A 25,238-nucleotide genomic window follows, 5' to 3' on the forward strand; every position below is an offset into this window, starting at 1 on the left:
GCAGCAGAGCAGGTGTTCCACCACAGGCCCACGCGCTCTGAGCCCTGGCTGGGGGCGCAGGGGCTCATTTAAGTAATGAGGATGCAAGCCATCAGGGGCTCCTTGTCCTCCTGCTCTGGTACCTGACGCACAGAAAGGAGGCTGGGAGGTGTAGTGCCAAAACCAGTGGATTCGCCACCACTGTGTGGTATACTCCATTGATACAACATCGACATTGTTTTTTCTCATTATAGTCATATACATATGTATACACACATATATATGTATGTGTACATATATATACATTTCTATAATTTATATATATTAAGAAATTTTAGGAAACACAGAAAAATGCAAAGAAGTAAAAATCACTATAATGCCGCCACTTAAGGATAACTAATATTATCATGTTGGACTATATTCATTTTCTTTCTATACCTATATTTCCATATGATTTTATAAAAATAGAATCATATTAGTCTTCAGGTATCCCAAATGGCTTTTGTAAGAGCTCGCTTGTAGAGCATGACTGCCCTTCCAGGTTATTCTGCTGCAGCACCCTGCCGGCTCTCACTGTTCCATCATAAGGACTCATTTTAATCTATTTGACTAATCTATTGTTTAATGTTTGTGTTGTTTCTAGCTTTTCACTGGCAGCATACATGGAGATAAATTTTTGCATATTTCCTAGACAAATTCCTAGAAGCTCTCTATAATATTATGACAGCTAAGTACCTTAAGAAGTGTTAGTACAAACCCCCAGCTCCAGTGTCCTCATGCTGTGATACAGTGCATGTGGCCCCCAATGAATGTGGTACACAAACTCGTATCACTTGTTAGTCTGGCAGAACCCTTAGAGATTATCTAACATGCTGATCCCTTCATTTTGAGGACAAGAAAACTGAGAGCCAGAGAAGATATTTGCCCAAGGACTCACAGCCAAGCAGTAACCAGTATGTTACCAAGTAGCCGTGGGACGAGACAATAGAGAATATCTGGATAAAATTCAGTACACAAAATGACAAAGAAAGCCAATAAGACCAAAAGACAGTTATCAAAATATTTTTAGGCAAATTTATGATATATAGAGCACTTTGCAAATGTATTAATTAGTAAGATCTAGGGGCAGTATTTACTGTAATTTCAAAATAATGATGAGCACAATATTTCAAGATTTTTGCAGCAACTGTAATGTGAGATACAAACTTCTGCAATTGGTCCTGGTGACAAAGTCACTGGTTGTCTACATTTACTGTTGAAAGAAATGCTGTTTCAGGTAGACGGTAGGAAAAATAAAGATGTCATTGGCTCCCATCCACATTCGCAGTGCCTCTGGGTCCTGACTATTCCCTGGTTGAGAGCCCCTCTCAGTGAGGTCATCAGTAAGTGAGGCCATCGGCCACTGCTGGTGCCCAGGGGAGCCCAGCCACTGACAGTAGCTCAGGGTCACCCATGCGACTCAGGAAGTGTCCAGTCAAGGCTGGCGGATTCAATGTATTCCTCCCATGGACAGTGAAAGCCAGAGTAGGCAAAGGTGTCAGCTCTGTGTGTCCTCTTCCCCTCAAGATGTCCCTGAGAAAGGGGCCAGATGGCCCCAACGGGGATGATGCAGCCCCCTGTTGCCGAGAAGCCAACTCTCCGTGGCAGCTAGCAGTTTCATAGTCCGCGGATGCACCCTGAGTGGGGCGAGTCAGAAATCCTTAAACCCCATGGGAGCAGGGGAGGCAATGAGAAACTGTTCCCCACTGCCTCCTGGGGAGACAGGGAAGCAAGTGGCCTTGTAACAGCTACTCATAAGCCTCCCATGCTCCGGGAGAATCCCAGGGCCTGCTGCCAAGACTCAGACACCCTGCAGGTGAAGCCCCGCTCACAAAGCCCACGTGGAAACATGCAAGGTTTCCAGGGCGCCCTTGTGAGGCTGTTCCCCTGCGCCAAGTGCTCACTGGATTTCTCCTGACTGGTAGCATCTCTTTGGTACAAGGGGAAGCAAAACCAGAAAGGACTTCCAAAGAACTGTCAGATGACGTTTTAAACATTTTTTTCCTAATTACAAAAAGTAATACGTGTTCAATTTGGATAACTTAGAAAACACAGAAAAGAATAAAGAATAAATCAAACATTACTCATAATCCTGCCATACAAAGATAATACTTTAACGCACATCATGTTACTTCTATGTCTAGACTTGTTTTTCCCATACCCGTGTATACTGACTGTTAGAGCTGGCCTTTTCCCTGTGTCATCCCACTCAAGCTGACACTGAAACTCCTTCCTGGGCCAACAGGTAAATCCTCCAGCAGCGAACTCACCCAGTCACACGAAGCCCCTTCTCCAGATGCCTGAATCCCAGCAAGAAAGGTCCCAGCTTCTCTCAAACCCAAGGTAAGGAGAGAACTGTGCCAGCAGGGTCAGAGGCCACAGAAAAGGCTCCCTACATCTCCTCAGCTCCCTGTCTCTCCCCTTGCAGCTCTGAATGTCTCTGTCTAAGCTGCATGAGCTGGGAGGATGGATGGTTTCTACTGTTAAATTAGTTGTAGATCCCCAGCCAGCAGTTTCCAGGACCCCTGCAGTTCTGCACCCCTTGCTCAGACAGCCAGTAGACGTTCTGCCCCAGCAACAAGAGGCAAGCCTAAGGCCTGGCCCTGCCCCCAGCCTAGGAGGAAGGAGCTGGCAGTAGGTGGAAGGGGAGACTGTGGGAGGGGGGCTTGAGGAAGAGGGGGTATTGGTGAAGGGCAGGGGGTAGTGGGCTGCCAGGATACAGGGGAGCTCTGGTAAAGACTGTGCTAGCACAGGTCCAGGAGACATGAGGGCAGCCTCCCATGAGGACGGCAGGGAGCCGTTTCTCCTGAACACTGGCATGATCCAGCAGGGGCTCTACTTGCCCCTTGCCCACACACCACCTTCTGAAGGCCACATCTTCCTCATGCCGTCCATGCTATCACTCCTTCCAGCCACCCAACTCAGATGGTAGGGAAGGAGCCATGTGCCTCGGCCACCCTCCTGTCCCCAACAGACCCAGTACTGCCGCAACAGAGGCCAGAGTGGCATGAGTGGGGCTGCGCCTCTGCTGCCGAGGACACAGGTGCAGAGGGGGTCATGGCAGGCAGTATCCTGGATGTGGAGTGAAGACTGGCACTTTGCCTCTGTGGTCGCCTTCTCCAAAGTCTATAACCCCAGTCTAATCATGAGGAAAACATCAGACAAGTCCCAAATTAAAATGCCTGACCAGTACTCCTTAGAACTGTCAAGGTCATCAAAAACAAGAGAAGCCTGAGACGCTGTCCTAGACAAGGGGAGTCGAAGGAGACGTGACAGCAAAAGGTGATGCACTATCCTGAGTGGGATTGTAGATCAGAAAAAGCACATTAGGTACGAACTAAGGAAATCTGAATAAATTATGGACTTTAGTTAATAATACTGTGTCAGCACTGGTTGACTAGTGGTGACAAATGGACTACACTAATGTGAGACTGTACACTAAGGGAGATGGGGCTTGGGGAACATGGGAACTCTCTGTATGCTCTTTACAACTCTTCTGTAGATTTAAGCTATCCTTTAAAGAAAAAGGCCAGCTGGTGGTGAGCCCTCCACCACCTGACTGACATTTTCTCAGACATCCCCAAACGTGGCCCTCAGTGCCTGAATGTCAGCTCGTATTCTAACTTAAGGAAGCACCTCCTACGTGAGCTCCTAAGCCCAGGGTCAGCAACTGTCAAGGTGTGTTCTGTTTGGCTAGACTGATATTTTAAAAGGCAATGTAGAGCCATAAAAGAAAAAAAATTGATAAACTGGACTTTATTAAATTAAAAACACTGCTCCAAGAAAAACACTGTTAAGAGACCAGAAGGACAAGCCACAGACTGGGAGAAAATACTTTCAAAGCATATGTCTGACACAGGACTTGTATCCAAAATATACAAAGACTCTTAAAATTCAACAATAAGAAGAACAACCCAATTTAAAAATGGGCAAAGATCTGAATAGACACCTCATCAAAGAAGATAAGCAGATGACAAGTGTATGATAGGATGATCAATATCATGTCATTAGAGAATTGCAAATTAAAATAATGAACTACATTACGTACCAATTAGAATGGCTAACATCCAAAAAACTGACATCACCAAATGCTGGTGAGGATGTGGAGCCATAGGAACTCTCAATTATTTGCTGGTGGGACTGTAAAATGTACAGCCCCTTTGGAAGACAGTTTGGTGGTTTCCTATTAAACTAAATATACTCTTAGCATACAATTCAGTATTCACATTCCTTAGTATTTACCCAAATGACTTGAAAACTTATGTCCACACCAAAACCTACTCATGGATGTTTATAGCAGCTTTATTCATAACTGTCCCAAACTGGAAACAACAAACATATCCTTCAAAAGATGAATGGATAAACTGTGATACATCTTGACGTGAAATATTATTCAATGAATAAAAGAAATGAGCCATGAAAAAAAATGGAGGAACTTTAAACTCATATTGCTAAGTGAAAGAAGTCAATCTGAAAAGGCTACATACTGTATGATTCCAACTATGACAGTCTGGATAAGGCAAAGCTGTAAACACAGTAGAAAAATCAGTGGTTGCCAGGCGGAAAGGAAAGGGGTGGAAGGGATTCCTTCTCTTGCAGTGACAACATCCCACATCACCAATCAAGGGCCCTATAGGCCAAGCTCCCAACAGATGTGCAGTGCAAATGTTCTCACTGTCCCCATTTTACAGATGAGAACACTCGGGCTCAGAGAGGTCAATTAACTTGCTCAGGGTCACTCAGCTAATAAGAGGTGAGACCAGGCTTGGAACCCAGGCCTGTCAGCATCTGGCCATCCCACCAACGCTCACATCAATTCCCTTTAATGTTAATGACTGCCCTTTAGGGGCATGTGTATGTTCTGTTGTCTAGTAGGAGGTGGCATTCTCCAGCCCATGTTCCATACTATCTCATAAAATTGTGCTTTCTTTATGTTCTGCAAGATCTCCGGTCCTCCTGATAGCACCTCCCCTCTTCCAATGTGCCCACAGTCTGGCTTTTCCAAGGGGCCAGGATGTTCATTCCATGCTTCCTTATAAAGCCGGCCTCTGACTGGACAACTGCTCTTGGCCCCACCATTTTAGTTGAGACACCCTGAATTCAATCCCCTCATTTAACTAATGAGAAAACTGAGGCCCAGAAAGGGAAGGTGATGTCTTTAACTCTGGAGCTAATAACCCTCCAGCCTAACCCTGAACCTCAGGCTCGCACTCAAGTGGCATTTCTTCCTTCGTTCTCACGTTGCTGCCCCTCTGCCCTCTCCCTGACGCCTCCTCTCTCGGCTTTACCCCTGCACTTCCTTCCTTCTTTTCCCATCCCTTTCTTCCACTTTCCCGCTCTGCCTCATCTTTATGCCCGCCCTCCATTCCCTTTCTCCTTATTTGAGGCCCTCCCCATGCTTCCTGCCCTTTCTCCAGCACCCCTAGCAGCTGAGGCTGCTGCCCCCTGTTGCTTGTCCATCTGTCCTCTCCATTACCAGCCCTCCCCTGCCGGCTTCCCCAAGGACTAGCCCCCCCGGGCAGGGCCTCCACGGGCCTCCGTGGGAAACCATCAGACTCACGCTCCTCCCCCCACGTCCACCTTGTCTGAGGAGTAGGGCGTGGCCTGGCTTTGGTGTTCCTGTACATTCTAGCTCTCTAATTTAACACGATCCCTGGGCGTGCTTGCCAGGAGACCTTTAATCCCGACATTCAGCCCCTTGGACTGCAAATGTGCACATCAGGTCCCCGTTGGTTACCTCCTTAGAGTCCTCTCATGCAGGGAGTATCAAACAAACGCTCCTTGTAACCCCTGGGTAAGGCAACTCTCTGCTTTGGGATTCCCTCATCTCATCTTGAGGTACACCGAGGTCGCTCCAACACTGTCACTCCCTGAGCAGATAAACGTTCCAGCACCACGGAGAGCTGCTTGGGCGAGAGACCGAGCGTCTAGCCGGCGGTTCCCACCTGGCCTCCGGAGTGGCTGCTCTGGAGGGATGCGCTGCAGGCCAGCGCTGGTCCTCTGCTCCTCCGGTTCTGAAAGAGGCCTGCTTTCATCAGACCCGCAGGGCGCTCGGGGCCTGCAAGCTGAACACACTGAATGCACAACACTCTGATTGACACCCAGGAGGCCTAATTATTATTAATGTTACTTATTAAGAAAGATAATTAATTCTAATGACTGGTGTGTGCTCTCTCCAAAAGGAATGTCAGTGTGAGAAATGAATTCATTGTCAAACGCTTTTTGGTCAGGAGAAGACAAAAGAGATTGGTGGTATGATCCTGAGGGTTCAGAAACCAAGCTGTGGCCTCCAGGGACACTAGAGCAGCTTTGGGACTGGAGGAGTCACTTTCCTCAGGAGGCCCCTCCACACTGTGCCACATCCTCCTGCACCAGCTGGTTGAGGGAACGGGCTGGGGAGACAGGCCTCTGCAGAAGGTGCTGAATGCCTCCATCTGCCACGGGGTGATCATGCCCTTCTGCCCTGCCCATGTCCATCTCTGCCTCTCTTCCACCTCCACCCGCTCCTGCCCCTCACCAGTTGGCACCTGAAATCTTAGGAAAGGTTCTGCTGGAAAACCACTGAGCTAGTGAGCACTTTGTGTGCCAGTGGCTTGCTCTCCAAGACTTGCTTCCAAACTGACCTTGACCCAGTGTAGTGGGGGCACCCACTGAATGGAAAGCCCTTTCTCCTTCCCTTCTCAAGGCCTGCACCAGGAACCATTCAGGAGCCCTGAGAGTTGGCACTGCTCTCCAAAGAAAAGTGTGCAGGGCCTGCCACCTTGTGGCGGCCTCTGGTCCCACAGCAGCCCTCACCAGGCAGCACAGATCCTCAACCATCCTGAAGATTCAGTGCAGAGCCTCTGGGATGCTGGGAAATAGACACTAGAAAAAAAAAAGAAAAAGAAAAATCCCAGGCTCTGGTTTCCTTTCCTGTTTGTCTGACCCGCAGTCTTGAATCTGTAGAGGGAAACACAGGGTAACAGGCCCTGCCATGGCTGGGATGGGGAAGGGACTATGTTTACAGGTGAGACAGCAGTTTGTCAGGCCTGTGGAGTGGAGTGCCTTGGACTGATGGCACAGCTTAGGCGAAGCTGGCACACCCATCTCTAACCCCAGCCTGAGTGATTCCATCTGTAAAAGGAGGGTTCTGACCAGGTGACTTTTTAGGCCTCTTCCAGCTCTGACATTGGGTCTGGGTAGGACCATCCCAAAGCAAAGGAGAGGATTCCATAATAACACAGGCAGCCCGGGACAGCTTTGGCTGCTGGCCTCCTCACCTCCCAAGGGCCACTGCTGGGCTCCTGTTTGTAACCAGGAGTCAAAAGCAAGGCACACGTATCGGGCAGCCTGCTTGGATGGGCAAAGCTTCATCTACATGAGCCGCTGGGTCTGACTCCTCACTCAGAGAGTGCAGAGCTGCTCAGTCAGTGGGGCCCAGCGTGAGCCATGCATCTCCACTGTGTGATGCCTCAGAGCACTACAGGTCAGGTCCAGTTGATACCACATCCTGGCTGAGAGCACAGCTTCCAGTGCCTCACAGGGCTGTTACTGGATCCAGCTTCTCCACTGGGTAACCTTCAGAATGTATATACCCTTTCTAAGCCTCAGGTGTCTCATCTATACAATGGGGCTAAGAGGATACTGAGAAGAATAAATGGCATGATGTTTGCAGAGCACTTTCCCAGGACCTGGTGGTAGACAGTGTCTGTAAATGACAGTTTATATCCTTAAACCAGATCACTGCTGGTTTTGCTTAACTGCACGCCCAATAAGGTGCAATGCTCCAATGAGGAAAAATAATGTATAAACCATCTGTTGGGGACCATATATCAGTGTCCACCAAAAATCCGTATGCTGAAACCTAATGTGATGGTATTTGGAGGTGGGGTCTTAGGGAGGTGGGCCTTTAGGCCATGAGGGCAGGGCCCTCACCAATGGGATCAAAGCCCTTGTAAGAAAATGCCAGAGAGCCAGCTCATGGTCTTTCCCCATGTGAGAGCACAGGAAGAATCTGGCAGGCTGCAGTCCTGGGAAAGGACCCTCAAGACAACCTGGCTGTGCTGGCACCCTGATCTCAGACCCCCAGCTCCCAGAACTGTGATAGGTCCCTAGGGTTTAAGCCACCAGTGGATGCTACCTTAGCAGCCCAAACCAAGCATCACCCATGATGGGATTCTTGGCTCCCTGTCTTGGTTCAGGCTGCCACGACAAAGCACCGCACACTGGGCGGCCTAAACAACAGGTATTTACTTACTTCTCAGCATTCTGGAGGCTGGGAGTCCCAGATCAAGGTCCAGCAGGATGAGTTTCTGGTGAAGTCCATCTTCCTGGCTGGCACAGCCACCTTCTCTGGGCACCCTTACCTGGTAGAGAGAGCTCCGGGCTCTCTTCCTCTCGCTATAAGGGCACCAGTCCGTCCCGGAGGGCCCATGCTTGTGACCTCATCAGATCCAAAAACCCTTCCTCCAAATGCAGTCACACTGGGGGGTAGGGCTTTAACATTCAGATTGGGAGGGGACACAGCGTTCCGGCCACACAGCTCCTGAATATGAACCCTGCGCTGCTCCTCTGTAAGCCTGCTTCCCTGTGAGCCTCCTTCCATTCCCTTTCCTTTTGTCGGCTTCTCTTTTGCAGTGAGGTGAATGCCAGGAAAACGGTGCACTTGCCTGGCGCCATCCTGCACAGCCAGGAGCAGAGCAGCACCAGCGCCCCCCTGAAAGACAGGTCTGTGTCTCCTCCCTCTGCCCCCTGGGGCGGCCCTGCTGAGGGTGGAGCAGTGCCATCACCAGTCCTCTAACACACAGCCAGAGGGGCCCCTTGTCTGGTGACTGCTCGGAGCCCAGGGCTGGCATCTGCCCTGGTGTCCCAGGAACCCCTGGGAATCTCTCAAATGCCACCTCCCAGAGCCAGGGAGTTTTCTCCCAGAGTCACTGGGCCCCATGAGAACGGCATCTCCTGTGAACAGATGTACCTCGGCCATTAAAGGAAAGGAGAGCCAGCCCAGGGACAGTCCCAGCATAGCCCACTAGCCCCTCTGCAGAGTGCCCAGGAGAGGAGTTTACCAGCCCAGTCTCACACCGTGAGCCACTCACTCCAGGCTGAACAAAGTTGATAAGGCCTCTCCCCAGTGCATCTTCTTTGTGCCCTCTGACTAGAGTGCCCACAGCCCTTCTTCACCTGGCCCTGTTTCCCAAGGCTGTCCAAGGCTAGATCCCACCCGTGGCCCCTCCCCATCCGCAGACAGAATGAGCGAAGCTAGCACAGCTCCCAGCCGCATGAGCCGCAAAGTGGCCTCAGCATTTCTCGTGGAGTTGCAGCTGGAATGCCAACACAGAAGATTACCTGTGCTAATGAAATGATCCTTTACTATATACAATCTTACCGTGCTCTGAGAGTGTGGATACTGTCCACTTGTGAGCATGTGGAGGGATGGGTATGAGGATGGAAGCTTGGCAAAGCCAGAAGAGTGCATGGCTTTGAATTTTCTTAAGGGCGATTTTATATATAGGGCTTGGATGGAAAAAGAGGAGGAGAGAGAGAAGGGATTTCCTGGAAATCCCACACTTCTTACAAACCTCATTGTCAGACCTGGTTGCCTGGCCACATGCAGCTGCAAAGGAAGCTGGGGCATGTAGGGGTTTTTTCTAGCTGTGGCAACTCAGCTAAAGGTTATGGTTCTGCTTTTAAGGAGAGAGGAGAGAAGAGTTATCTCTGCCTCAGCAGCAACTAGCTAAGCCATGCTGGGGGCTGGGGACGCACTAGGGAGACATCCTAAAGGATATCTAAGTTGGGTGCTGAAGGAGGCAGGCAGGCCCAGGCTGAATGGGCTTGGGTAAGCTGGGGGCAGGGCAGGTGTGGGGTGTGAAGGAATGGAGAAGGTCCTTAGAGCAGGCGCAGTCAGGCGTGCAAAGGTCTGCAGGCCAGTAGTCCAGGGAAAGGAGGCAGTGAGAGTGAAGGGCTGAGGCCAGAAGGAGCTTGAAGGGCAGAATGAAGGGCAGCGTGGCCAGAGTGCGGCGGACTGAGGGCCTGATCTCACAGGCACTAAGTCACACAGGGACAGAGTCGAGTGAATCTTATCCCAAAGGGGTTGAGAAGCCACTAAGGGTTTAAGCCAGGGGAGGACACACTGCATTTGTGTGTAAAGGGATGCTGTGGCTGCTGCACAGAGATGGTGGAGGGAGTGGGGAGGAGGCACACTGCAGCCACACAGCTTCCTGGGTGAGATCCAGCCACTGGAAATGGAAGAGCACTTTGGGGAGGTAAGCCGTAAGTCCGAACAGAAGGTGTAGTGAAGTGTGACTGTGGTTGTTCCCAGCATCCCTGAGAAGCCAGTGTCATCCATCCCTCTCACCGGGGACAGCCAGACAGACTCCGACATCCTGGCATTCATCAAGGCCAGACAGAGCATCCTGCAGAAGAAATGTAAGTTCACCTGCCTCCAGGGCCACAGGTCACCTGCTCTGCTCACCAACTCCGGGGGGAGGCCAGGAGAACGTTAGAGCAGGCAGAGGGGTGAGCAGGGAGAGGAGGTGTGCTGCATGCTGCTGAAGCCACAGGGCTGGCCTGGGGTCACTGCCCCGTGCCTGGCCTCTGCTTCCTCCTGAAGAAGGACCCAAGGGCAGCATCAGAAGCGCCAGGACAGGCCCGTGGGTGGCGGCCCAGGTAGGTGCCCCTGCCCCACCTGCCAAAGCTGCTCCCCTCCTCCAGATCTTCAGCTCCTTTCGTTCTCTGTCCCCACAGCCAGCTCTTTGCTCAGCCCTGTGGTTTGGTAACTTGTTGAATCCTTGGCTAGAAATCTCACTCTGCTGGAGCATGGTTCTTGCCAGTGAGTTGCAGACATACACATGTCTTGAGGGCCCAGGCCTGAGGACACCGTAACAGTCACAGAAGAAGTATGCATGGCGTATCAAGCCAGGAAGAGAAGGAAGAAGCCGTTCCTGGCCTTTGTCACTGACCTCCGCCTTCTTCCTCTTGTCCCCTGCTGTGGACAAGCCTTCTCTTCCCCTGCCTTCCCCCTCCTCAGAGACCCACCAGGACAAACCCCCAGCCCTTACCCAGCCTTGCTTTTAGTCTTGGCCTCATCCCAGTAATTCCAAAGGCTGCTAGACAGGCCTAACCTTGCTATCACATGTCATCAGGGCGCCTTGATGGGTGAAACAGCAGGCTCAGATGCTACAACTGACACTTGCTGAGAGGCCTACAGTCAGCCTCACAACCAGCTCTCTGCAGTTTAGAAAGTAGGAGGCTGGCACATGGATGGAGCACCAGTGAAGGGTGGCCTTTGCCATGTCATCCTCGCCAGGAGCTAGCCGGCCCCCATGCCAGGACTCCAGCTTACTGTTCTCTCCTCAACCCCGGGATCAGCCGCATCAGCACCATGGTCAGGTCTGCCCTGAGCCCTAAGACAGGTGGGCTCTGCCACCAACACATTATGACACCTTGACCACACGACTTGTCATCTCTCATCCTGTTTCTTTGTCTAAAGGAGAAAAAAAGGCCCCAGATATCTTCAAAATGCTCTAATGACATGTATCGGATACAGAATAGTACTGAACACCCAATCTGTGATCAAACATTGCATTTATTGGGCACCTTCTGTATGCCAGGCACTGTACCCATGCTGGGGCATAGCAGCAAACAAGGCAGAGTCAAGCCCTTGACATTCCAGGAGCGGGGGGCGCTAGGCAATGAGCACTCCTGCAAGCACAGAGACCACTGAGGTGCCAGCAAGTGCTGTGAAAGAGCGTTAGCACGTACGGCTGTATAGAGAGCAGCAGGGAAGACTGCTTTTAGCTGGGCGGGCAGGGGGCCTCTCTGGAGAGACGAGCTGTAAACCGATAGCTGGATGCTGGCCTGGCAGTGCTGTGCACCAGTGTTCCAGGCAGAAGGATCAGGCAGTGAACAGCACCAAAGGGGAAGGAGCTTTGCTTGGCCACAGGGCAGGAAGGAGGCCAGGAGGGCTGGAGGGAGGGCTAAGTAGGCAAACAGGGGCCTTGTGAGCAAGGGGAAGGGCTTGGCTTCTACTGCAGGTGGGGTGGGAACTCACTGAAGAATTTGAACCGTGGTGTTATCTAGTGCTTTCTGGTGCCCTTGGAAGTCTGCTCTGGCTGTTGTACATAGCATGGGTTGGAGAGGACAGGAGTAGCACAGTTATCAGGCTCCAGGGAAGGTACAGGCGAGGGCCAAGGGTGGCCTGGACTGACCAGGGAGTGGCTGCAAGACGTGATGGGGAGAAGAGAGCCAGGAGGGCCCCTAGGCATCCGCTCTGAGCAGCTGATGGGATGTGGTGCCGTTTCTGAAAACAAGAAAGGGAGGAGTGCACACTGGAGGGAACGAACTGGAGGAGTTAAGGGTTCTGGGTGGCCCGCTCAAGGTTTCAGATGCCACCTGAGATGTCAGAGACATCGAGTAGGCAGTGGATCATGAGTCAGCTTGGCGAGGAGGTCTGGATGGTGTGTAAAGCCATGGCACTGGGTGAAACCCCTTTGAAGAGAACAAATAGAATTTTCCAATTGCTGACCCGATCCCTGGGGCACTCAGACATTTAGAGGTAAGTGGGAAGATCCAGCCAAAGATGCTGAGCAGGGCCAGCAGGTGAGTGCGGACTCAGGTGGGTCTGCAGGAGAACATGTTCAAAGGGCAGACAGGTCAGTAACGTCCAGCGCTGCTGAGAGACTGGGCAAGCCAGAAGCAGCGCTCTCCACTGGCCATTTGCCTGTCCTAACAGTCCTGGACAGGTGCCCTCCCAGGCAGGGGACTGGCAGAATGAAACCCTGTGGCAGTGGTTGAGGAGAGAACAGAGACAGCAAATGGCAGCCAGCTCCCCCTGTGAAGACGGGGAGAGAGACGAGGCTAGGCTACAGGGAAGGGGGTAAGGGGTGGCTTTTGTTTTAAATGGTTATGAAGACGTGTCTGTATACTGAAAGGGATGGTCCAGTAGGGAAAGGACACCGATGACGTGGAGAGGAGGGCCCACACTGCAGGGGGAGCTTCTCTGAGGAAGTGGAGGGGATGGTGTCTGGGGGTCCGGGGCAGAGTGCGGGGAGTGGTCGGCTTTGGGAGCTAGGAGACGCCCCTCCCCTGGGACAAATTCATAAAAATCAACTGTCATTCCTCCCATCAAGAAGTCTACAAGTAAGCAGTATTTTTCAGTTATGGTTGCTCGGCTTTTGTGTATATAGTGTATATAACAGAGACATTATCATCCAACTCTCTCAGAAAAGAAGAGGTATAAAACCAAGGCCTGTGTCAGGATGGCATGTTCCTGCTGATACCATGGTCACATGGTGCAGAAAGCTGGGCTGAAAGGGAGTCACTCTTATTAAAATGAGTATGGCATGTTACTCTTCATACATGTTTCTCATTTATATTATTCCATTTGGTGCTCTCAATACTCCTGTAAAGTATACAGGGCCAAGCGTAGAATCCCCCATAACCAGTGGGGAAACTGAGGCACACAGAGCTTTAGTAGCTTGCCCTGATGCCAAATGGCAGAGCCAGGACAACCCCGGTTTTCTGCTCTCCCTCCCCAGGGCGGCTGTGTTGAAACGCCACTCTGTGCTGGGCATTTGTCCCTCGGCCTCCACACTCCCTTCAGCTGGGAGCTTTGTCCCCAAACAGACAGCAGCCTGGAAGTAATTCATCAAAACAAACAAAGTTTGAGGATTCCGTTTTTATTTCCAAGAGAAGAAAAATAATCCTGGGTTCCCAGTGACCATGTGGCTGCAAAGGAAGCAGAAGACAGGGTGAAAGAGTCCGTGTCCTGCCAGATCAGGGCCGAGGGACCAGCAGGGGCAGCCCCTCCTGATGTGTGGCAGATGGCCCAGGTCCCACCACGCAGCACTTTCTACACAACCCACTTATCAGGCCTCCCTGTCAGGCAAACACACAAGCCAGCGCCTGGCACCTTCCCCAGCCAAAGCAAACACTTCCCTCTCCCCTGCCCTGGGCTCCCTCTGCTCTTGATTCAGTGGCGCTATCTGCCTGGGCTTCTTCAGGAGTGCTCATTATGGGGAATTTGTGACTATCAGCTTGGGAGCAGGGGCCCAGAGAGGGTGATTTAACATAAGCCTCACCCGAAGGCTCTTAGACTTCACCAAGGGCCAGGATGAATCTACTTGATTTAGGATTCATGGAAAAGCTGTGGAACACTTAAATCCCTGCCCGGGGCACATGCAGACAGGTATATATCCCTCCTAAGGGGTGTTAGTCATCGATGGTGTCAAATCTGCTGTTTCTAACTGCCAAGGATGGCTTTAAAATCTGAGAAAATGAGGTTAACCCCTTTCTAGAGTATTTTTTTTTTTAAGCTTCCTTAATCCTTGTGTGTGGCAATATTTCCAAGTGGACAGGAACCCTGGTCTGACCGCCCGTGACCACGCTGCCCCCTTCTCTGGGAGCTGCAAGGAAGAGGCTCAGGCTCAGGCCGAGCCCCTCAACGCCCCCCGCCACCCCGCCCCACCATCCCCAGTCCAAGAAACCCTCCTGCTCCGTCCTTTGCTCAGGATCCCTGCCAGCGGAAGAACCAGGAGCTGGGGACGCGCTGCGTGACCTTGCAGGTCCCCTCCCCAAGCCTCCTCCCCACATCTGTCAGGTTCCTCCCACCTCCACCCCGGTGGTCAGCCTCTCCTGAGATAATGTCCATGAGAGTCCCTGTCCCCTGCTAAGCACAGGGAGCTGTTAGGGAGAAGTTGGCCTCTGTGGTGGGAACTGGCCCGACACAGTGAGGTGTGATCTTGTTAAATGGCTGTTCTGTAGCAGTGCCCTCCATCCTAGGACTCTACAGTCACAAAATCCCCATAGAGACTGACAGCTCCATCCCTTACCTAGGGTTCGTTCCATTCGGGGTTGAGGCCTGTGTATGTGGAGAACCATGACTTGGAGTGTCATGCACGCTAGGCAGTGTTTATTCTCAGCCCTGCCCCCACCCTCAGTCATCACTGTAAACGAGGTGGGGGGCGGGTGACAGCGACAGTCCTGGCGTGGGAGCTGGCTCAGACTCCCTGCTCCTACCACTGGCAGCATTAACGAATCCGGGCCCTGACTGCTGGTCAGGTGCAGAGGAAGCACCAGACCCATGACTTGGTCATCAGCCATACATGGCTGGTGGTCCCCAGTACCCGCCCTTACTGACCCTGGGGATAGAGATGAAAGCAGTGGGTTTCGGCCCTGGCTGTTCCCACCCCAGAAAGTCTGATTTCATCTGTCCCCCTAGTGGCCTGGGAGTTCTCAACGTGCAGAAGGGCACAGAACCATGAGTCCAGAAGGAACCCGTCACCTTCAGGAGCTCAGGTGTGCTGACCTTCTCCTTCCTGCCCTAGGAGTCAGTTAGGACAGCTAAGAATGGCTTCAAAATAAGGACCGTCCCTGTTTAATTGAACAGCGAGGCCAGCCTGGGGTCTGCACACAGAATCAGATCTGAAGGACCAAGGGCTTATAGCCTTGAATTGCTCTTGACCTCTTCCTCTCTGTTACTTCCCACATTCAATGAGTGACAAAAGAAGTACACATTCTTCCTCAGCAGCATCAAGCAGGCCTCTCACTCCCCAGCGCCTGCCAGGTCCCCTTGACCACACCCGGACGGCTGCAGCTGCCTCTGCAATTATTTCAGACTCCATGTTCCTTACTCCACCCAAGAATCTTCAGAAATTCCCTTTATTATGATATTATCCCTCTAATATGACTATTATTATCCCACATATTATATTATTATTCTATATTCCCTTATTATATTATTATATTATCCTATTATGATGATAGTATGACTATCCCTTCAGGTATTCCCATATTATGATAACCTGACTTTATGCAAGTTAACTGTATGTCACTCATACCAGTTCTTCTCACACTGTAATATGCCCATGAATTCTGGGGTTTTGTTAAAATGCAGATTCTGGTCCAGTGAGTCTGGGTGGGGCCTGAGACTCTGCACCTCTTAACAAGCTCCCAGGGGCTGCCAGTGGAGACCACACTTTGGGAAGCAGGGAGCCATGCCAGCCGCTTTGCTTTTTCTAGGCACCTCATGTGCTCCACGGATTTGGAAATGAGGAAAGTGAGGGCCAGAGAGCTAACGTGATTTGCCCACAGTCACACCACAGGTTGGGGACCAGCCTGGCTAGAACTCAGGGGCCCTGGTTCTGAGTCCAGAGAACTCCACTCCATGGACTCTTCTCCCAGGAGGTAACAGGATGGGGCCACATGCTCAGGAGGCACCACCCTGGGATATAACGAATATCTGGAGCCCAAACTAGGAGAGAATCTCTCGGGGAATCAAGTAGGAGCATCAGTGAAAATGGCAGGGCTGGAGAATGAGGTGCTGGTCCTGGCCCAGGGGAGCAGATGGAGCCCCCAAGGGCAGGGCACTGAGACGTGCCCTGCGGAGACCCAGGAGGAACGACCCGCAGCTTCCCCCTCACGCTTCATTCCTAGAGGAGGTCAGTGCCTCCATGCACAGCCTGACCAAGGACATCCTGTCTCGCTCCAGGTCTCCAGTAAGCGTCCAGCCGTGCACTGTGGCCGCAAGGACGGAGTACAGATGAAGGTGCCTCCTCTCACTTGCCCAGGCTTCAGAAATGATCAGTGAGCTGCTGGGGGCCACTGGTGACTGTCACCCCAGTGGAGGGAGCTGTGCTTCTTTAAGGATGGTGTCCTGCGGCTGCCAGAGAGGCAGAGGCAGGGCTCATGGTGCCCTCCTCGCTGTGGGCACTGGGGCTGGAGGCAGGGCCAGGCAAGGGCAGGGCCCTGGGGCAACATGAGGGCTTCTGCTCACTGTTGCAGCAGTGTTTCACATAGACAATTAGAAACCTATGACATTATGAAATAGTGCCATCATGATGTGGCAGCGGAAGCTCACGCTGGTAGAATGCAGGGGAAATTATCATCGATTCTTTCCCAGCCCGCTAACCAGTCTCACCCTCTGGTTTAGAAGCCCAGGAATGGCTGCGACAGGCCAGGCTGGACATCAGAGCCAAGGACGAGGCAATGGAATGCAGGGCACCTTGAGAGCTGGTCCTGACCACACAGACCAAACCCTCCACTGTCCTCCTCACGGCCCGGGAGACAGAGGCCACGCCTTGATCAGCTGTGTCTCCAGGGAGCCACCCACCTTGCCAGGTCTAAGGACGCTGCAGCACCCAGAGAGCAATGGATGGCTCCCGGCAGCTCTGCAGAGAGCACGAGGCAACACGGGCACCTTGGACCTCACCCCCTCCCCCAGCTACGTGGGGCTCTGCGGGATGGGAACTGAGACTCCCCACTCCCACGGGAGAAACGTGGCTGCTGGGGTCTTGTCTCAGGGAGCCCTCTCGGCCCTCCTGGCCTGGCTCCCAATGCAGATCCCACCCTCAGGAGGCCCGCAGAGAACCACCACCTCACGGCGGCAAGGTTCCAAGCCAGCTGCAGTGTGGAGGGAGGACGGGGTACAGGAACGGTACCAAGAATGAAGCTAAGAGAATAAAGCTGCCGCCCAGTGCTCCTTGATCTCTGTCCTATAAATTCGGCACCTCACCACCTGGGGGGAGAGCAGAGAGAACACAGTTTAACTGGCTTATTTCCTCCAACCCCCACCCCATCCCGCTCAAGACAGGTAAAAAGATCATGCAGAAGACAAACCGTTACGTTCCAAAGCTGGACGGGCCCACAGAGCCCCTCTTGTCCACACCCACACTTATATAACTGGGAAACCGGAGCAAAGGCAAGGACCTGGCTTGCAAGTAGCTAGCTGGTGGCACGTGTCCCCTCTTCAGGGGGCTTCCCTGACCGCCCCAACTCATTACTGTCTATCCCATTACTCTGTTTTATTTTCTTCATCACTATGTGACATACCGCCTTTCTTTATTTGCTTATTTCTTGATGGCCTGCAACCTGTACCCCCCACCAAGATCAAAGCTGCATGACAACAGGGACCCATCTGTCTGCTGCGCATCACTGTGTCCCCAGCACAAGCTGCTGTCACTCGCAGGGCTTCACTCTGGCTCTGTGACTGAAGCCTAGGAAGGCAGGGCCCAGTCTCTGGCTCACTTCCGGCCCTCATAGTTCTACGGCTCATAGTAAGTCCTCAGTAAGGTAGGTAGAACCAGGGTAAGACCAAACAGAGCCCTTACAGCCTGATTCTAAAAGCCTCTCCAGGAATCTGCAGGGCACACATAAATATACACACACTCTCAAGAGTCCTGAAGCTGCGTAGAGTGGGCCAGAGTCCCTCAGAAACAGCCTCAGGATACTTGGCACACCTTAATGCCCTCACCCAGCTAGAGCTGGTCAGAGTCTATTGACTTCAGATCTCCTGCTGAGAAGTTATCTCCTGGATCCAAAGGCTTTATTGACAGAAATGTGCGGTGTCGCCCCAGGCCGGGGGTGAACGCACCACCTGGAGCAACCACTAAGGCCAGAGAGGAAACGAAAGAGAGAAAATCAGACAGCTGGGACACTGGTGTCCTGCTAAGAGGGTCATATGCAAGGTGGCTTCAATTTGTGAGGCAAAATACCAGAGATGAGCGGGCTGCAGAGGGAGAGGAAGAGAGGTCCTCGGGGTACTCGGGAGCACTCAGCTAACTGCCGACCGCTGCACACGTGAGGAAACCATTCCCGGCTGGGGGAAGACCCACCAGGAAGGAGCGTTTCCGGGGAAACATGGGGCTGGGAATAGTTTACGAAAGGGTATTGCCTCAGAAGTGGGGCTCAGTTAGCCCGAGATGAAAGCTGTTCTGGTTTTGCCTCACAAAACTCAGAAAGTAAGCCTCAAAAGAGTCCAACTGTTTCCAAGTAACTTGACTGAGTCCCAAATCAAAACTCAAAAAAATGTTTAAGGGAAAAATCCAGCCCCCAGTGATGCAGACGTGGCATCCAATTTAAAAAATTACCAGCCTCCAAAGAAGCAGAAAAATATGGCCTATAGGAGAGAAGTCACTCAACAGAAATAGAAACAGACCCAGGAATGACACTGATGAATAAATAGAGACATTTTAAAAAATGCAATGGGTATGTGTTTAAAGATTCCCCATATAATTCCTTAAATGGAAACACGATTCATTCATCTGGTCATTCTTTTTACAAGGCTGTGCCATCCACTGTGCTAAGTGCGGACCAAGACAGAGTGTCAGACCTCTGAACTTACCCTCTAATGGGGATAGTGGACAGTAAACAAGTGGACAAGAGAATCTGAGCTAAGAAGGAGTTGAGGGTGGGATACAGTGGGTTTGGGCTCACTGTCAAGGTGGGTTGAGCGTGTGAGAGCCAGGGTGGGGTGCAGAGAGGAAGGCAGAGGAGGCAGGCTTAAGATGAGATGACAGGTTAAGGGTTCAGTGATGTGAGGAGGCCTGGGGCTGAGCAGTTAACTAGGAACACAGAGCATGGCACATGGGCAATTTGAGCCATCTACGAATATAGGGGAGAGGTTATTCCATGACTTGATTCTAGGGGCTGCCAGGCCTTAAGGCAGGGGAGGTATAACTGTCTGTGCACAGTGTGGGAGGCGAAGCAGTGTTTCCCTTACCAGAAGCTCTGCTCCTGTGTGAAGGGCCACCTCCAGCCCTGGCTCTGGGGGCTTCTCTCACAGCGAGGGAGGAGGCAGCAACCTCTTTCAGATTAATTACTTTATTTTGGGTTTCCATGGCTAACTGTGAGCCAGCAGGACTGAGCCAATTTTATAAACATCGAGGGGGAACTCGGGGCAAAGAGCAGACAGAAAACACCCTTCCCCTTTAATGTCCTCGCCTCCTAGTGTAGAGAAGGCAGCCCTTCCCTAGACCAACCCCATTCCCTCTCTAGTCCCAGGTGTGAGATTCTGTTATCTTCTCTTCCTTGAAATATCTCTGGGGTTTGCTTTTCCATCACTGTCTTTAGAACCAGGCAAGGAGATACCCTCAGCCATGCCTCGAAGGACCCCGCACCTTGAAGTGCTTTGCCAGATAGTTCCTAAGTCTCACTTCAGTGCTGGAACCTGCCACCACCAATGATGTCATCCATGCAGGCCATCCCTAGCCCAGACCAGCCCCTCCCCAACCCATAAGCCTCGGTTCCCTCTTCTCCCTACAGAATACTCAACTCATTCATGGGGTTGGCCAGATGCCCCAAAGTGCTCTAGGATTCATGTCTGCGGAGCTGCCCTGGGGCCTCTAGTCCCCAATTCCAAGAGATCATTCCTGCTGAGTGGCACTGCATTCCTTCCTGACATTCCTTGAGATCAGGCTACAGAATGGTGCTGATGTGATCCAAGCAACCCTCAGACATGGGACAAAGAATCTTCGCAGACACCGATTAGACTACAAACCCGTAAGTATCTGCTCTACAACATTCTAAACCTTCACCAATAAATCACCATACTTCACATGGACTCATGCATTTGGTACGTTTTTTTAAATTTTTTATTAAGGTATGATTGATAATACACTCTTATGAAGGTTTCACATGAAAAAACAATGTGGTTACTACATTTACCCATATTATCAAGTCCCCACCCATACCCCAATGCAGTCACTGTCCATCAGTGCAGCAAGATGCCAGAGATCCACTATGTGCCTTCTGCATTTAGTACATTTTTTTAATTAAATTGTTTATATAGACAGGGGCCCACAAAAAATATTTGGCATGACCCCACACAGCCAGGACCAACCCTGGCTTTCTGCTACTTCAGTTCCTCAGTTCGTTCTCTGCTGCAGGCTCTGCCCCTCCCTGGGGGCCAAGGTGAAGTCTGTCCTGGCCAGCACCCCTCATCTATGTGGAGCTGGGGGATCCATATCCTCCTGGGTTCACTGCTGCTCAAACTCCAATGTCTCTTGCAGTTCCGGGTTTTTCCACAGCATGTAGAGGGAAGGAGGCATGGGCTTCTTTAGTATGGGGTATCCAGTGCATCTTTACCAACCCTCTTTTCTCTTTTTTCAAATTTAGTAGCTGTCAAGGAGATAGGCATGGTCCTCCCACCCCTGTTGCGCTCCCAGCGGCATCTGCCTGAGGTGCCAGGACAAGCTGACCAACCCCTCCATTAAGCTTCACAGGTGAGTACTTGCCTGCAGAAGTTACAAACCACAGACCCGGAAAAGTAGGTAAAGACCCAGAAAACTCAGAGACTGAGACCGACACTGCCCATGCCCCCTGGCCCTGCTGGCAGTCATGTCTGAGAGCTTCCAGGCCCTAGCGCCTGTGTGTCCCTACCTAACTAAAGGTTCCCGTTGGCCACAGGAGCCCTCTCGGCGCAAGTGCAGGGCAGGCTGGCAGTGCAGGAGTTAGCCTCCCCTGGAGCGGTCCTCCACTGGGAAGGACGGGACTTGGTGGATGGGCCCCCCAGCTCCCTTGCCACCCTGTGGGACGACCCTGAGGCATGTTCTCCAGTCTCCCCAAGGTCACCAGGGTCTGAGCCTACCTGCCCACAGCTTTCACCTGTTCAAAAACACACCCTGGATTGGCTGCCTTCCCGCCCCCATCTCTCCTCCCCACTCTCTTGGGATCATTCCTCAGGATGAACTATTCACACTCCAATTTTGCTTTAGGATCTGATTGAAGGTAAGTCCAAGGGCATCTATTTCAAAATCATGGGAGCGGGGGTTCTCGCCATCCAACTCTCGGGACCAGTGAAAATGGGAGCGCCCCTCCCCAGCTTCAACCAAAGACCAGCTCTGATCTGGGCTGTATACTGGGGCTCAGGGGAGGTTTCATGTGACAAAGGAATCCTGCTGCTCCAAAACACAGTGGGAATTTCTGAACAAGATCGGTGACAGGTGTGTTTATTTGGTTGGGGCCTCTCCCTTGAATCACCCCTCAGCTTTCCTCATCCTCTGTTGGTCCCATGGTCACTGGCCCTTGAGATCATACTCTCTGGCCATGAGGGCAGAAGCCCACAGACTGCACCATTCCTGCCTGCACACAGGATGCGCTCCTACACCCTGCACTGTGGGGAGAAGGCAAGCAGCCCAGCCTCATACAGAACCTGTCCCTTGGGCCCATGGTGCCTTCTCATAGGTGGGCTCAGGGCAGCAGAACCCGAGACCAGGGCTCCTCCTCTTCACCTGCCTTTTCTCTGCAGAGGATGTACCTGGGACAGGTGGGCCTTATCTTCTCCCTTTAGCTCCGGTTTGGAACGTGCCCTTTTTCATTTGTACGGATATGCACCTATTGGGTGACTCCCTAAGTGAATACCGATGTTGGATGGTGGGGTGGGTGGCCTGTCCTTTTCCTTATCTCAGGGCTCATTCAGATGGAAAGAGGCCATGCCCAGCTGCTGTTTACTCTGCATTCTCTCTGCCCATTGTACATGAAATTGATCTGGGGGGGGGGGAGGATTATTTTTCTTTCTTTTTCCTCCCTTCTCCTTATTAGTTCAGCCTCAGAAAGTCCCTTATCATGGCCGGATGTCAGGCCACACTCTACCAGCAGGCCTGGCCATGTTAGACTCTCCATTAATTGATTTTGCCCTCCCCCTTGGGAAGCACAAACTGGCTCTGCCCATTAGCAGCAATAGTTCCCTGAAAGGGATTATAAATCATGCCCGGTGTCCATCCATTGCTCACAGCGAGTGGTGCCTATGTGGGGAGGTGTCAGGCAGGGAGATGAGATGCCTGAAGGGCAGGGGGGGGTCCCCTTGGCCCTGCAGGTTCCCTTCTGAGCCTGATCAAGTGAGGTCATGGCCAGCCAGAAGGAGCAGCTGAACCAGGTCCCAAGACACAGGGCTATCCAGAGTGGGCACTGAATGAGGGAAGGAGCAGGGAGTTGGGGGGCTTGCTCTGTGGCGCTGTGCTTCACGTTGACCGCTGCACCCACCAGGTCCACCAGCATGTTACTGTTCCTTGGCTGTGAGGCCTTGGGGTTTTCAGAAGGCCTCCGTTAAACTGGACGGAATCCTGAAGAAGACTCTCCTACACTCCCATCAGGTAATGTCCCTCAGGTCTGTGGGTGGCCTGGGAGAGGCTGTGAGGGGTGCAGCCGGGAGAGAGCGAAGGGGAAGGAGCACAGAAGTGGAGAGAAAGGGCAGCCAGGACAGGTGGCAGGGGCCACAGTGTGGTGACCTGCTGGCACACAGGCGGCTTTCCATAGGTAGTCCGTAAGTGGATGGAGTGCCTTCCCGCAGTGAACCCGGCACCGCTTCCTGCCTGCGGGTTGCTGAGGGAGGGAGGTGCCAGTGCTGGCCAATCGAGCCCCGCTCCTCCCTAGCACATCACAGACTTGCCTCTGGCCCACTGCTTTCGCCCCTTTCTCCCATGCACATGGTCTGTTTATTCTCTTTCCCTCCATTTCCTTCCACCTTAGCACAACCACATTTACCCATGGACAGAGTCCAGACCATTGAGGATGCTAAGGCTGAAGAGGTTGCTGAGACCTGCCTGAGATTCCCCAGACATCAACAGCTGAGATTTCTAAATGATATCCAAGAGAACTCTTCACATCTGAGCTTTCTAGGGCAATCGCATAGGATTTGGTTATTACACAGCCGTGCAGGTGTAACTACAGCCCTAGCTTAAAGCCAGGAATCAGCGAGTCTGTACAGACAAGATGACAGCCAGCACTCTGCTGCCCCATCTCTCCAAACCACAGAGGAAAACCAGTCAAGGGCAAGTTTTGTCACTCCCCATGCTTTCTTCTCCCTCCAAGATAAGCTCACATCATGGCATGGTGCTGTCTGGGAAAGCTCTGGTGTGAGAAGGGCCTTGTACGGGTGGCTTTAGATCCCCGTATAGCCTCCATGGGCCCAGAATCAGCAGGATGGCAGAGAAGGCGGCTTCCACCCCAACACACAGGCCCCACCTAAACCACAGGATGGAGGAGGTGCTGTGAAGGACACCTGCCTTCAGCACTTCTCACAGTGTCCGGATGTCCCTAACGTAACCTCCATGTCTCTGCATGCACCTTGGGTCCCTGTTACCTACTGTTCTGGTTCTGGCCGTAATGCAGATGAAAAACCCTATGTTGCCACCACTCTCCTGATCATTCCCATACATGAAAACAGTAACTCTCCCCTTTGCTTTTATTTTCTTTAAGATACTTCTGTCTCTGTCTGTCTCTGTCTCTGTCTTTCCCTCCCTTTTTCAGAAACCATCATTGCTTGTCCTGGACATTCTGGCCACAGTGCCTGCCTCCCAATAGTCCCCTCCAAGTGACACCTGTAGGTGGGATGCCTCCACCCCGACTGGGGCAGATCAGCCAAGGGTAGTGTTTGACCCAAAGACTGGCAGACACCTGGGAAGTGGCCCACATGAAAAGGTGCTCTTGGGCTCAGCCTTATCACAGAGGATTTGAACCAAGAAATACCAAGAGAAAAAAGCAGAGGGCATAGGCGCTGATGCTGCGCAGATGCTGGGGGCCATCCTGGAGCAGATCTCTGGGGCACAGAGACAGGGCAGCTGGGACCAGCGCAGGGGCACCCGGAGGGGAGTGGGCAGGCACGGAACAGTGGAGAGTTAGCAGTGAGAGCCCTGGCTCCTGGCTTCCTACAGTAAATTATTTAATTTACTTGAGATAACTGGAGTGTGTTCCTATTCCTTCCAACTCAAATAAGCCTTGAACAATTTTTTTAAAAAAAACCTTATGTAACCATTGGGAAGCAACAGAATGCCTAGCAGTGGCTTAAACAAATAGGGTTTATGTTTCTCACACCTTTGGAATCTAGAGATAGGTGTGTAGGAATCCGCTGGGCATCTTTGCTGTGCTCTTGACCTTCCCCTCAAGGACACAAGGTGGCTGGCAGGGTCACCTGTGACTTCAGGGCACAGGGGGAAAGGTGGGTGGCTGCAGCAGACCCCCTGATCAGGACAGCTCCACTACGCCCCACATCTCACAGCCCACCCTGCCCAGACCTAAATGGACAAACTGGGTCACATGGCTGTCCAGCTACAAGGGAGCTTGGAAAGTAGGTGCAAGGGACACTGTCAATCCTCTGATTACCCCCACTTCTGTTCCCTTTTCCCTGCTTTCATGTGTTTTGGCTTTCAAAGGCCCGGCCTGCCCCTGGGAGTCTGCAGTGGACTGTCCACCGGAGCAGTTTTGTCTGCTGATGCACAAAACCCAAGATTCCCGGATGGCCAGCTGGTGGGAGAATATGAAAGTGTGGCTCCCCTGCCTCCACTGGGACTTAAGGGGTGTGCTCTATAAACCAGGGCTCTCCGGGAACCAGGCTGCGCTGGCGCTAGCGTGCCTATTGCCCACGCCCATATCTGTCTTCACTTACTCCACTGCTGACACACAACCCCTCCTCTCAGGGCTGCTCCTGGAGAAGCCAGCCCGGGACAGCGGGGAGCAGAATTGGCATGATG

The 25,238-nt window shown here is 52.1% G+C and overlaps 2 protein-coding genes across 4 annotated transcripts in view; one reads left to right on the plus strand and one right to left on the minus strand.

The window, feature by feature from the left end:
- Positions 1-17,877, plus strand: part of KIF6 (kinesin family member 6) — a 351,956-nt gene extending 334,079 nt beyond the window's left edge. The window contains exons 19-24 of one of the 3 annotated variants that reach the window (XM_073224256.1): positions 2,264-2,361; positions 8,635-8,724; positions 10,316-10,422; positions 15,215-15,291; positions 16,484-16,540; positions 16,925-17,876. In XM_073224256.1, the coding sequence (XP_073080357.1) occupies positions 2,264-2,361; positions 8,635-8,724; positions 10,316-10,422; positions 15,215-15,291; positions 16,484-16,540; positions 16,925-17,014 (519 nt within the window). In that variant the 3' untranslated portion in view covers positions 17,015-17,876. Of the gene's footprint in view, positions 1-2,263; positions 2,362-8,634; positions 8,725-10,315; positions 10,423-15,214; positions 15,292-16,483; positions 16,541-16,924 lie in introns of all 3 variants that reach the window. The other 2 variants (XM_073224257.1, XM_073224258.1) reach the window with 2 other exon arrangements.
- DAAM2 (dishevelled associated activator of morphogenesis 2) overlaps positions 1-25,238 on the minus strand; it is a 710,965-nt gene that overhangs the window by 506,746 nt on the left and 178,981 nt on the right. The window lies entirely within an intron of this gene.

The sequence above is a fragment of the Manis javanica genome, chromosome 16 (assembly GCF_040802235.1).
Source record: "Manis javanica isolate MJ-LG chromosome 16, MJ_LKY, whole genome shotgun sequence".
Lineage (NCBI taxonomy): Eukaryota > Metazoa > Chordata > Mammalia > Pholidota > Manidae > Manis > Manis javanica.